Genomic DNA, 13,833 nt, shown 5'->3' on the forward strand with positions numbered 1-13,833 from the left:
TCTTCATTCTGTGTATTGACCCTTCAAAGACTCTGAGATTCAATAGAAGAGTGAAAGCCATCAGCGATAGCACTTTGAATGTACCTGTTCTCAATGAGCAACACCCCACACTAAAGACTTTATATATGTATTATGCAGTGACGTTGAACTTTGTTTTTTCTATTTTTACTTTCTATTACCTTTACGCATTGGGAATCTATACAAGGTAATGAGAAAGTATTGCAATGGTCGAAATTTTCAAAGAGATTCAATAGAAGAGTGAAAGCCATCCGCGATAGCACTTTGAATGTACCTGTTCTCAATGAGCAACACCCCACACTAAAGACTTTATATATTATGCAGTGACGTTGAACTTTGTATTTTCTATTTTTACTTTCTATTACCTTTACGCATTGGGAATCTATACAAGGTAATGAGAAAGTATCGCAATGGTCGAAATTTTCAAAATCGGGAAATAGGTGGAAATACGGTTCCCTGCGCCCAAAAAAGTGATTTTTATTGTATTGGTTCTTGACTCCTCAGAGATAAGGAAATGGAAAAGTCCAACACGACGCATCAAACAGAAACGTCCGAGTGTTCAGAAAGTGATGGCGACGTTGCCAATACGATAGCCAAGCTACCTCGCAGCCAATCAGAACGCTTGCTGGCTGTCCAGAAGGAACACCTCGCTCAGGAGAAAGATCTGCAGGAGAAATACCATGAAACTGTAAGTACCGTCCCTTATACCTTTTTAGGAAATGTAGGGGGTTGAGGGGGTTTTTCTAAAAACCATGTTGAAATATTTGGAGATATCACAGAGAGGAGAGAGGGAACAGAGAACCAAGTGAATACCTACAACTTGCTACTACTTTCCTACATCACAGTATAGTGCCAGTCATACAATTTTAATTTAAGAACTTCTGGAGTTTCTGTCTGTGAGAGTTGAAAGTTGAAAGATTAAACTGAAGAGTGACATAATAATGGATGTTATGCTGTGCTCTACCCAGGCACTATGAAACTTTTCCTCTCTCCAAATTCCTTCTACTTCCATAACAAAGACAACCAGGAGATAATATCAAGAAGAGGGAGGTATGTTTTGCTTTTGGTATACTGTTTACAGATGTAGATACCCGAGAACGAGTGGCATACAAGAGTGACACTTCTTTTGGGTGGAAATTAAAATGCTTTGTTTCCATTACCTACCTATATCATTTGTTTACATTATCTGAATCCGTTTCATCATTTCCTTTTCCAAACAATAGAGGTGGGGGGGGGGTTTGATTTGTTTTAGCAAGGTATAGATACGATACACTTTCTTATTCCTTGTGATCTTGTGAAGACAATACTCTCGAGAAATGCAGGTATATTTAACTTCAGTTTCTGCATAAATTATTTATAAATTTTCTCACTGTCTTGATGCTTTCACAAAGAGAAAAAAATTACTTACTTCATCATTTTCATCTTGTTTATTTTTGAATTCATTTTCATCCGTGTGATGTTTCTTCCCAGGTCATCAGCTAACAGGAAAATCCTCGGTGGAGATGTACCGCCAATGTCTCCTGTCAGGGTGTCGATGTGTAGAGCTAGACTTCTGGAACGGACGAACCGACGAACCAGTCATCGTCCATGGGTACACATTCGTTCCAGAAATCCAAGCCAAGGACGTTATTGAAGCCATCGCAGAGTCTGCTTTCAAAACGTCCGACTATCCTGTGATCCTCTCGTTCGAAAATCATTGCAACACCAAACAGCAGGCCAAAATCGCGCAATACTGTCGAGACTATTTCAAGGATATGTTGCTTGACACACCACTAGACTCGCATAAGGTAAGTTCTGCTTCAACTTACCTACTATTAGGCCAGCCATTTACTATCAGGTAGACCTGACGACAGGTACTTCTTTAGGTGTCAGGTACACCTGATCAGGTGTACCAGTCAGGCCTACCTGATAGTGATTGGCTCGCCTTAGGTTTAAAGACATTATCATTTAGACAAGCTGAAGTACACAAATCTAGTGATGTCTCATGGAAAAATATATTTCACCTTCAATCTTCAATATTACCCCTACGATAGTGTGTGTGATCATTAGATGTCAGGTACACCTGATCAGGTGTACCAGTCACGTCTACCTGATAGTGATTGGCTCGCCTTAGGATTAAAGACATTTATCATTTAGACAAGCTGAAGTACACAAATCTAGTGATGTCTCATGGAAAAATATATTTCACCTTCAATCTTCAATATTACCTTACACACAATTATGTAAGTTCTTTTTTTCTTCTTTTTCATTGTTAGGCAGAAATTATGTTGTATATAAACGGTTGGTGGTGGTGGTGGTGGTGGTGGTGGTGGTGGTGGTGGTGGTGGTGGGGGGGGTGGTGGTGATGATGATGTTGATGAGGAGAGCCAAAATAGATAGAAAATTCGAATGAAAAGAATTCTCTGCCGTATTAGGTAGACAGAGAGGAAAGAAGCAGATAACCTGCGAGAGATGATTGATGGTGTTTCATTGGAACGAGCAAGAAACTTGGGAGAGAGAGAGAGAGAGAGAAAACGGAGAAAAGAAATACGAAAATTTACACGGAGATAAAAAAGGAAAGCCTTTGATCCCATCCAAAGGCTAACAGTTAAAAGATTAGAAATTTGACAGATTAGAACTTTCAGAAGAAAAATAACGTTGAGGTGACTGTCAGGAAAATGGAAGGAGATTTTCTTTTATAGGATAGCTTAGGGTGTTTTCCGTTGTATGAGTTTTATTTTTTATTTTTTTTTTTTCACCCTGGTGAATGGCTTTACTGATTTCACTTGAATTTATTTCAGATGCGGCACTTCAGGTAAGAGGAAATTCATGACAGCTACTCAGTTCATTGATTTTCTCAACAACACACAGCGAGATCCCAGACTAAATGAAATCCTTCATCCCTACGTGAGTCCTGATGTTGCCAAAGCACTCATCTTGGAATATGAACCTAATAAACAGAACGCGTCCCGATCTCAACTTAGCTTGGACGGGTTTCTAAACTACTTGATGTCAGCTGATAATCCTGTCATTCCTACAAATAGACTTGAGCTGAACCATGATATGGATCAACCTCTGTCACATTACTTCATAAACTCATCACACAACACCTATCTTACAGGTAGGTAACGGCACTATTTTCCTATGGTATGTATTGAAACTGAATAACTCCTCACTCTTGCACACCCATTATATTGACAAAACCAATAATTCAATACCATACCTACCCATTAGAAACACTACACTCTCTTCAAGAATCTAAAGAAAATTTGTATGAACTTTGTAAATCTAAAGAAGAAAGATTTCGTTCTAGATAGGTGTTTGTAAAAAGTTCTTATTTTACACAAGAACTTATGACGATAAGTATACCCACTGGTACCTATCTTTTTAATATTAGATTATTTACTATCCATTTGGTTGGTTTTAAACTATGATGAATATGTACAAAGTAAATACATCCTATAGCACAAAGGTCTTTAAACATGCTCAATGCTCATTGTTGAACAATAATGTATTACACATGAGGAAAACATGAAAGCGTTTTACTTTAATTCATGTGGAATAATACATCAAGTACAGTGTACATAACATTATGATTATGAATAGTATCCTGAACGGTTATGTATTTACTATCACGTTATGTTTCATAAATTTACATTTTCTTCCACTTGGTTTTCTCATTTTTCAAGTAGGTACACAAGAACTTATGACGATAAGTATACCCACTGGTACCTATCTTTTTAATATTAGATTATTTCTTATCCATTTGGTTGGTTTTAAACTATGATGAATATGTACAAAGTAAATACAACCTATAGCACAAAGGTCTTTAAACATGCTCAATGCTCATTGTTGAACAATAATGTATTACACAGTTATGAGGAAAACATGAAAGCGTTTTACTTTAATTCATGTGGAATAATACATCAAGTACAGTGTACATAACATTATGGTTATGAATAGTATCCTGAACGGTTATGTATTTACTATCACGTTATGTTTCATAAATTTACATTTTCTTCCACTTGGTTTTCTCATTTTCTTCATTTATTTACATTTTTGCAAGAGGCAAGAAAGAACAAAGATGAAAAAACCCTCAAAGAGTCCTCCAATGTTTGAAGAGTCTACAGAAAAATGCTTCATGTTTCTTGTGAATCCATTGAGTCATCAAATTATTCACGTACACATCCCGTGACAGTAGAGGAAACTGATGCCAAACATTCAACGTTCTTGAATATTCCATACAGTAGTTTGAATGCTAGGAAAATAGCATCTCCACTAAGGTGATAAACTTTTGAAATGGGAACTTAATAGAACGCTATTCGGAATAATTTGCCTCTGGGGTCCACTCTTTTCAATAATAGAGTACCTATACCATTATGTATGGGTATCTAGTTTCTGATCGACCCATTTATCTGTAGAAGTACCTGAAGGTATACATTGTTTTCTAGCAACTTCATAGATGGTTGTGAAAATTTCTAGCAACTTCAGAGATGGTTGTGAAAAATAATAAAAAAAAATAATAATAAAAAAAAAACTGTGGAATTAAAACCACTCTTGTATGTTTAATGTTTATAAACCACTTCGCTTCTTATTTTAATTGGAAAACTTCTGAGATGTATTTTCTTCTACAATATTTCACAGTAAAATAGGTAGCATACATGGAACTCTTTAATTCTCCCTCCCTCTAGCTCTTTTTCCGTCCCCACTTTCAATACGCCACTGTCTTTTACTTCCTCTTTTTCAAAACCACAAGGGTTTGAAAATGGATGAGTTAATGATCTGCATGATGTTGTTCATAAAGTATCATCAATTAAATAAGATGAATTAAATTCATCTGTTTGAAATTTAATATCCCAACTTGGGTATGTTAGAAATGGGTTCAAACTTTTTGTACCTAGTTAAAACAATATTAGTAGATTCAAGGTCTAATTTGTAGATTGTACATAGTAGGTATCTATAGAATACCTTATATGTAGGGAAAAAAGAGGTTTGGTAGAGGGAACTGCTAAGGTCTTATCGTCCCGAAAGTGAAGAGAGAGTTAAAACAATATTAGTAGATTCAAGGTCTAATTTGTAGATTGTACATAGTATCTATAGAATATCTTATATGTATGTAGGGAAAAAAGAGGTTTGGTAGAGGGAACTGCTAAGGTCTTATCGTCCCGAAAGTGAAGAGAGAAGGAAGACAAGATGGCCAGCAGTCCCAAGAACGAACTGTTTAGGAGAAAGTCCGGCCCTGGCGGGAATCCAACCCGCGACCTAGCGCTTACAAGGCAGACGCGCTCCCCTCCACGAAGAGAGAAGGAAGACAAGATGGCCAGCAGTCTCAAGAACGAACTGTTTAGGAGAAAGTCCGGCCCTGGCGGGAATCCAACCCGCGACCTAGCGCTTACAAGGCAGACGCGCTACTCTCCAAGCTAACTAGACTGCCTGGTAGCTATATCAATGGGAAGAAATCTTACCATCCACTAATATCATTTGTATTTTTTTATGATTTCAGAATGATGCCATTAGCTTGTCAAAATTTACATTCGAAGAATTTTTCACGTTTTATAAAAACTTAACCAACAGAATGATTTCAGAATGATGCCATTAGCTTGTCAAAATTTACATTCGAAGAATTTTTCACGTTTTATAAAAACTTAACCAACAGAATAGAAGTGGAGAAGATTTTCGATCAAATGTAAGTATCATATGGGGATTATTTTATACATATATATTTTTTTTTATCTTTTTTTCCCTTTTTTACCTACATGAACTAACAACTTACCTACCTACTTACCTACACAGTATAATAACGTTCTATAATTAGAAGTAAGTAGGTACCTATTCTGTTCCCATTTTTAGAATATACCTGAATGAGAAAGAAATATTCTCAAGATTATTTTCAAAAATATTAATACAGTTTCAAACAACTCTCAAGACTTCTTCATCTTCATTTTGTAGCTTTTCTAAAGAAGTTGTATAGGGCAAAGTTAGAAGGACGCATGCAACGGAGGTAGAATGAAATAAAGAAAGGAGTATTTTAGATGTTTCCCCATTGATAAGAGGAGAAATGAATGTTTTTCATGCTTGATATGAAAGAAAATGAAATTAAAAAACATGTAATTTAATATTTTCCAAGCGTAACCAAGACTATAAGAAGGATAGCGTTTTTAGTGGTGGTGGTGGTGGTGGTGGTGGTGGTGGTGGTGGTGGTGGCCGCAAATCATGAACCAACGCAGTGAGCTCATCAATTCAACTCGAACGTTTCACAATATTAAGTAAGCCACCCTACTTAGCTTCGTTGGTAGCGCGTCTGCCTTGTAAGCGCTAGGCGGCGGGTTATTCCCACCCGAGGCGAATTTTATCCTGAACGGATAATGTTCGTTCTCGGAACGGCTGGCTTTCTCCTATCCTGTCTTGTTTCTGTGTTCAATTTCGGGACGATAAGATCTTAGCAGTTACAGTTGCCTCAACAACAAGACTATTTTTGAAAATAATCTTGAGAATATTTCTTTCTCATTCAGGTATATTCTAAAAATGGGAACAGAATAGGTACTTACTAGGTACCAGAATAGGTAGAACGTTATTATACTGTGTAGGTAAGTAGGTAGGTAAGTTGTTAGTTCATGTAGGTAAAAAAGGGAAAAAAAGATAAAAAAAAATAAACAACAACAACAACAACAACAACAACAACAACAACAAACAGGTAGGAAAGTAATAAGTACTTTTACTTACCGTGGACTCAGCAAACGGATCAAAGCGCCGGTCTTGACGTCTCATAAACTCTGGTTTGAGCAGATAGCCACATCGCTGATTGTACTCGAAGATACCCATGTTCAGCTGCATGGCCAAGTCTATGGAATGAGAAGTGCAAGTAGATAATATGAAGTGCATATGCCAAATAATAATTTATTTCAAGTTTTGCAATAATATTTTATTTTTATTATTTTATTTCATCTAACAATTCTATCACAAGCTCAATAAACCATGAGCTGAATCCTTCTCGTCTAAAACTTTACCAAAAATAGCTCCAGTTTGTGTTGACAGAGGAGGAGACAGCTCAGGTCTATGGCAATTCGTTCTTAGATCTTCATTCTTCTCATGAAATTTGGATCTTCGTCCTTCCACGAGGAGATATAAAATATGCAGAATATGTCGACTATGTGTGGACATGGACACACCTTAAGGTTCACTTACCCATGGTCTGATAGTTGAGAGCTACCAGTTGACAACCCGCATTCCAGAACACTTGAGGCATAAAGTTACTGGAGTCGAACCTGGTACCCGCTGGATAAACCCGACTCAGTTGATGTTTGTTGTAGTTGACGAATTCGATGGGTCGTTCTTTGAGCAAGATGGTGGCTTGTTTCTCATCGAATGAGGACATTTCGTAGTGACGATTCTTCTCTGAAATACAAATAATAGAATATACCTTCTTTATACTGCTCGAATGAGGTGCTGCGGAAAGATTGGATTCTTGATTTCTTGAGCATTGTGCCGCGGTGGTAACAACCTCGAGAAGCACTGGTGTAGGTACTCAACAATGTACCTATTTTGTTGCTGGCAAAACAGTCAGTTTACTCACTTACCCAATAACTGCTTATCCCTTTTTATTTAGTCTAATTCGAGCAGGATAAACAAGGTATACCTATTCTGTTCTTTTCTATTCTATCTCTGTAGCTACATAATTTTATTAGAGCGAAAGGTTTCTCTTACTTTCGGCATTTTCAAACGAGATGAAGTGGATGGGTTGTACATAGTTGACCAGGGCGGATATTTCTGCCCCCGCTTCCGTCTCCTTAGCGGATGTGACCTTGTCCACACTAGGCTTCCCCTCCAGTTGGAGTTTCATGTCCTCGGAGCCTGCTGCCTCGTCCTCATCATCTCCAGAAGTACTCACATCATCTTCTTCCTCTTCCTCTCCGTCCTGTGAGCTAGAAATTCAGAGTTTTCAGAGTATTAGATTTAAACACATAATAAATTATGGATGGGTTTTACCAACCTTATTTTTAGCCACTAACGGACTACCTATAACTTAAGAGCTCTGTTAAGCCAATACAAATTAAATGGACCTTAGTGTCGATGTGTAGAGCTAGACTTCTGGAACGGACGAACCGACGAACCAGTCATCGTCCATGGGTACACATTCGTTCCAGAAATCCAAGCCAAGGACGTTATTGAAGCCATCGCAGAGTCTGCTTTCAAAACGTCCGACTATCCTGTGATCCTCTCGTTCGAAAATCATTGCAACACCAAACAGCAGGCCAAAATCGCGCAATACTGTCGAGACTATTTCAAGGATATGTTGCTTGACACACCACTAGACTCGCATAAGGTAAGTTCTGCTTCAACTTACCTACTATTAGGCCAGCCATTTACTATCAGGTAGACCTGACGACAGGTACTTCTGATAGTGTGTGTGATCATTAGATGTCAGGTACACCTGATCAGGTGTACCAGTCACGTCTACCTGATAGTGATTGGCTCGCCTTAGGATTAAAGACATTTATCATTTAGACAAGCTGAAGTACACAAATCTAGTGATGTCTCATGGAAAAATATATTTCACCTTCAATCTTCAATATTACCGCCTACTTATTGACAAATTGTTTGTTTACAGCTAGAAGCCGGCGTCCATCTCCCACCACCAAATCTTCTCAAGAGAAAAATCATCATCAAGAATAAGAAGAAACACCATCACCATCACAAGAAGAAAATCATCAACATAATCCCCACTCCCGTAGTGGCTACAGATCCAGTAGTGACTACAGAAGAGACTAGCACTCCAGTAACTGGGGAGGAGGCAACTTTGAATGTGACAACTAATGGAGAGACTGCTGTAACACCTGTTGGACATGCTCCTCCACTGAAAGAAAGCTCGAAGGAAAGGTGAGGAAGGATACTTATGCTATTCAATGATCCTACTTTCAAGTAGGAAGAAAGCTATAATTCTGCTTACATCTGCAGATACGAACACTGTAATTCTACCATACTGATCATACCAGTCGTAGAGAGGATAGCGAGAAGTTAAGTTAACAGCCTGTAAGGTCCATTTAATTTGTATTGGCTTAACAGAGCTCTTAAGTTATAGGTAGTCCGTTAGTGGCTAAAAATAAGGTTGGTAAAACCCATCCATAATTTATTATGTGTTTAAATCTAATACTCTGAGGTGAGGAAGGATACTTATGCTATTCAATGATTCTACTTTCAAGTAGGAAGAAAGCTATAATTCTGCTTACACCTGCAGATAAGAACACTGTAATTCTACCATACTGATCATACCAGTGGTAGAGAGGATAGCGAGAAGTTAAGCTAACAGCCTGTTAAGGTCCATTTAATTTGTATTGGCTTAACAGAGCTCTTAAGTTATAGTCCGTTAGTGGCTAAAAATAAGGTTGGTAAAACCCATCCATAATTTATTATGTGTTTAAATAAATCTAATACTCTGAAAACTCTGAATTTCTAGCTCACAGGACGGAGAGGAAGAGGAAGAAGATGATGTGAGTACTTCTGGAGATGATCTTTAAATCTAATACTCTGAAAACTCTGAATTTCTAGCTCACAGGACGGAGAGGAAGAGGAAGAAGATGATGTGAGTACTTCTGGAGATTGATCATACCAGTCGTAGCGACGATAGCGAGAAGTTAAGCTAACAGCCTGTTAAGGTCCATTTAATTTGTATTGGCTTAACAGAGCTGTTAAGTTATAGGTAGTCCGTTAGTGGCTAAAAATAAGGTTGGTAAAACCCATCCATAATTTATTATGTGTTTAAATCTAATACTCTGAAAACTCTGAATTTCTAGCTCACAGGACGGAGAGGAAGAGGAAGAAGATGATGTGAGTACTTCTGGAGATGATGAGGACGAGGCAGCAGGCTCCGAGGACATGAAACTCCAACTGGAGGGGAAGCCTAGTGTGGACAAGGTCACATCCGCTAAGGAGACGGAAGCGGGGGCAGAAATATCCGCCCTGGTCAACTATGTACAACCCATCCACTTCATCTCGTTTGAAAATGCCGAAAGTAAGAGAAACCTTTCGCTCTAATAAAATTATGTAGCTACAGAGATAGAATAGAAAAGAACAGAATAGGTATACCTTGTTTATCCTGCTCGAATTAGACTAAATAAAAAGGGATAAGCAGTTATTGGGTAAGTGAGTAAACTGACTGTTTTGCCAGCAACAAAATAGGTACATTGTTGAGTACCTACACCAGTGCTTCTCGAGGTTGTTACCACCGCGGCACAATGCTCAAGAAATCAAGAATCCAATCTTTCCGCAGCACCTCATTCGAGCAGTATAAAGAAGGTATATTCTATTATTTGTATTTCAGAGAAGAATCGTCACTACGAAATGTCCTCATTCGATGAGAAACAAGCCACCATCTTGCTCAAAGAACGACCCATCGAATTCGTCAACTACAACAAACATCAACTGAGTCGGGTTTATCCAGCGGGTACCAGGTTCGACTCCAGTAACTTTATGCCTCAAGTGTTCTGGAATGCGGGTTGTCAACTGGTAGCTCTCAACTATCAGACCATGGGTAAGTGAACCTTAAGGTGTGTCCATGTCCACACATAGTCGACATATTCTGCATATTTTATATCTCCTCGTGGAAGGACGAAGATCCAAATTTCATGAGAAGAATGAAGATCTAAGAACGAATTGCCATAGACCTGAGCTGTCTCCTCCTCTGTCAACACAAACTGGAGCTATTTTTGGTAAAGTTTTAGACGAGAAGGATTCAGCTCATGGTAAAGGACGAAGATCCAAATTTCATGAGAAGAATGAAGATCTAAGAACGAATTCCCATAGACCTGAGCTGTCTCCTCCTCTGTCAACACAAACTGGAGCTATTTTTGGTAAAGTTTTAGACGAGAAGGATTCAGCTCATGGTGAAGGACGAAGATCCAAATTTCATGAGAAGAATGAAGATCTAAGAACGAATTGCCTTAGACCTGAGCTGTGTCTCCTTCTCTGTCAACACAAACTGGAGCTATTTTTGGTAAAGTTTTAGACGAGAAGGATTCAGCTCATGGTTTATTGAGCTTGTGATAGAATTGTTAGATGAAATAAAATAATAAAAATTAAATATTATTGCAAAACTTGAAATAAATTATTATTTGGCATATGCACTCCATATTATCTACTTGCACTTCTCATTCCATAGACTTGGCCATGCAACTGAACATGGGTATCTTCGAGTACAATCAGCGATGTGGCTATCTGCTCAAACCAGAGTTTGAGACGTCAAGACCGGCGCTTTGATCCGTTTGCTGAGTCCACGGTAAGTAAAAGTACTTTTTACTTTCCTATCTGTTTGTTGTTGTTGTTGTTGTTGTTGTTGTTGTTGTTGTTGTTGTTGTTGTTTTTTAAAGAGGTTTGATAGAGGCAACTGTAACTGCTAAGATCTTATCGTCCCGAAATTGAACACAGAAACAAGACAGGATAGGAGAAAGCCAGCCGTTTCGAGAACGAACATTATCCGTTCAGGATAAAATCCCCCCGGGCGGGAACAACCCGCCGCCTAGCGCTTACAACTACCAACGAAGCTAAGTAGGGTGGCTTACTTAATTATTGTAAAACGTTCGAGTTGAATTGATGAGCTCACTGCGTTTGTTCGTGATTTGCGATCAATCTTACAGGTAGACTAGCCCCCTATTAGGGGAGGCCTCAGATACTTAGCTCATTTTGTACCTACATTATTTTAAGAGCTTATTGTCAATATTTCACTGTACAAATAAAGCCATTACTACTTACAGGTAGACGGTATCATAGCAGGCACGGTGAGCGTGCATGTGATCTCAGCCCAGTTCCTGACAGACAGACGTGCAGGCGTGTATGTAGAAGTGGACATGTATGGTCTCCCTGCGGACACAGTGAGGAAAAAATTCCGCACCAAGATTGTCCCCAATAACGCCATTAATCCGGTGTTTGATGAGGAACCGTTTGTTTTCAAGAAGGTGAGTGGAGCTTTTTTTTTATCCGCGGATTGTTCGCGGTATTCGCAATGAGTTCGCGGTTTGTTCGCGTTATTCGCAAGTCGTTCGCGGTTTGTTCGCGTTATTCGCGGTATCCGCGGTTAGTTCGCGGTATTCGCGACTTGTTTGCGGTATTCGCAATTTTGTTCCCGATATTCGCAATTTTGTTCCCGGTATTCACGATCGATTTCTCGTGAAAAGTTACATAGGAAAGACTCCTTGGTAATTGTAAATACTCCAATGGGAACTCTTGTTATCCTATAGATTATGTTGAAATATTTGGAGATATTACAGAGAGGAAAGAGGGAACAGAGAACCTTGAGAGAGAGGGAACAGAGAAAATGTCATTTAATTCTTGTAAGTACCAATTCCTTCACCCATTTCCCAGTGTATTTTCACAAAAAGAGGGAAAGTTTTGGTCTCTGATCATGCACAGAAGGTTATCGAAAATGAAAAAAAAAAAAAATGATATTAGGGGGAATTATTAGCTTTTTTTTCCCAAAATACTTCTTTTGAACTACTTATGTACATATTTATGTTGTTTGGTTTCTTCTGGGTTGAGTTTCATCTGGGATAATTGTATTGTGTTGTGATAAAAATACATAATTGGTCAATCTTATATTATAAGAACGAGATCCATTCACTCATTCACATTTCATAGTTCACACACTGATCGCTCTATCTCTAGAACCACAACCCCCAAAATACTTCTTTTGAACTACTTATGTACATATTTATGTTGTTTGGTTTCTTCTGGGTTGAGTTTCACCTGGGATAATTGTAATGTGTTGTGATAAAAATACATAATTGGTCAATATTGTATAAAAGACCAGTAAACTTTTTAAACTGATATTATCGGCTTAAAAAATACTATGATTTTTCTGAGATTATAACTTTCTGTGACAAATGGTCTTAATGCTTATCGCGTGAATAAATAAAAAAATAAATATCTCTCTGTCGTCAGGTGGTTCTTCCTGATTTGGCATCCCTATTAAAAATTACCAGTAAACTTTTTAAACTGATATTATCGGCTTAAAAGATACTATGATTTTTCTGAGATTATAACTTTCTGTCACAAATGGTCTTAATGCTTATCGCGTGAATAAATAAATATCTCTCTGTCGTCAGGTGGTTCTTCCTGATTTGGCATCCCTAAGAATAGCTGCGTTTGAAGACTCAGGAAGACTGATAGGCCATCGGATCTTGCCCGTGGTAGGCCTCTGCCCAGGCTACAGACATGTAGGTCTGGCATCCCTAAGGATAGCTGCGTTTGAAGACTCAGGAAGACTGATAGGCCATCGGATCTTGCCCGTGGTAGGCCTCTGCCCAGGCTACAGACATGTAGGTCTTCGGAATGAGGCGGGACAACCACTTCCCCTGGCTACCCTCTTCATGCAGATAGTGGTCAAAGATTACGTACCGGATGGCTTCTCAGACATTGCTGAAGCTTTGGCCAACCCCATCAAGTATCAGACTGAGAATGAGAAGAGGGCGAAACAGCTGGCTGTGTTGACAGATGAACTGGATCAGTCAGGTGTTGATGGAGAGGTAAGTGATATTCATTAAGTGAAAAATACGATTCTTCAAATTAAATTCATCCCAAGGGCAAGGTAAACCTAGAACCTTGACAAATGGTGTGTGCCTGAAGGCATGTGATGTGCTCCAATCCACTCGACCCCGAAGTCAAAATAGCATAGTTATAATTTTCTGATATTCATTATGTGAAAAATACGATTCTTCAAATTAAATTCATCCCAAGGGCAAGCTAAACCTAGAACCTTGACAAATGGTTTGTGCCTGAAGGCATGTGATGTGCTCCAATCCACTCGACCCCGAAGTCAAAATAGCATAGTTATAATTTTCTGGGTAG

The 13,833-nt window shown here is 38.6% G+C and overlaps 1 protein-coding gene across 1 annotated transcript in view; it reads left to right on the forward strand.

Annotated features, from left to right (window-relative positions):
* Nucleotides 1–1,520: 1,520 nt before the first annotated feature.
* Nucleotides 1,521–13,833, forward strand: part of LOC103508056 (1-phosphatidylinositol 4,5-bisphosphate phosphodiesterase classes I and II-like) — an 18,219-nt gene continuing 5,906 nt past the window's right edge. The window contains 11 exon segments of the mRNA XM_026822763.1: nt 1,521–1,805; nt 2,791–3,123; nt 8,063–8,320; nt 8,606–8,874; nt 9,789–10,006; nt 10,316–10,525; nt 11,153–11,225; nt 11,227–11,269; nt 11,745–11,945; nt 13,092–13,206; nt 13,309–13,515. Coding sequence (XP_026678564.1) covers nt 1,521–1,805; nt 2,791–3,123; nt 8,063–8,320; nt 8,606–8,874; nt 9,789–10,006; nt 10,316–10,525; nt 11,153–11,225; nt 11,227–11,269; nt 11,745–11,945; nt 13,092–13,206; nt 13,309–13,515 — 2,212 coding nt within the window.

Source organism: Diaphorina citri, unplaced genomic scaffold (assembly GCF_000475195.1).
Source record: "Diaphorina citri unplaced genomic scaffold, Diaci psyllid genome assembly version 1.1 scaffold363, whole genome shotgun sequence".
Classification (NCBI taxonomy): Eukaryota; Metazoa; Arthropoda; class Insecta; order Hemiptera; family Psyllidae; genus Diaphorina; species Diaphorina citri.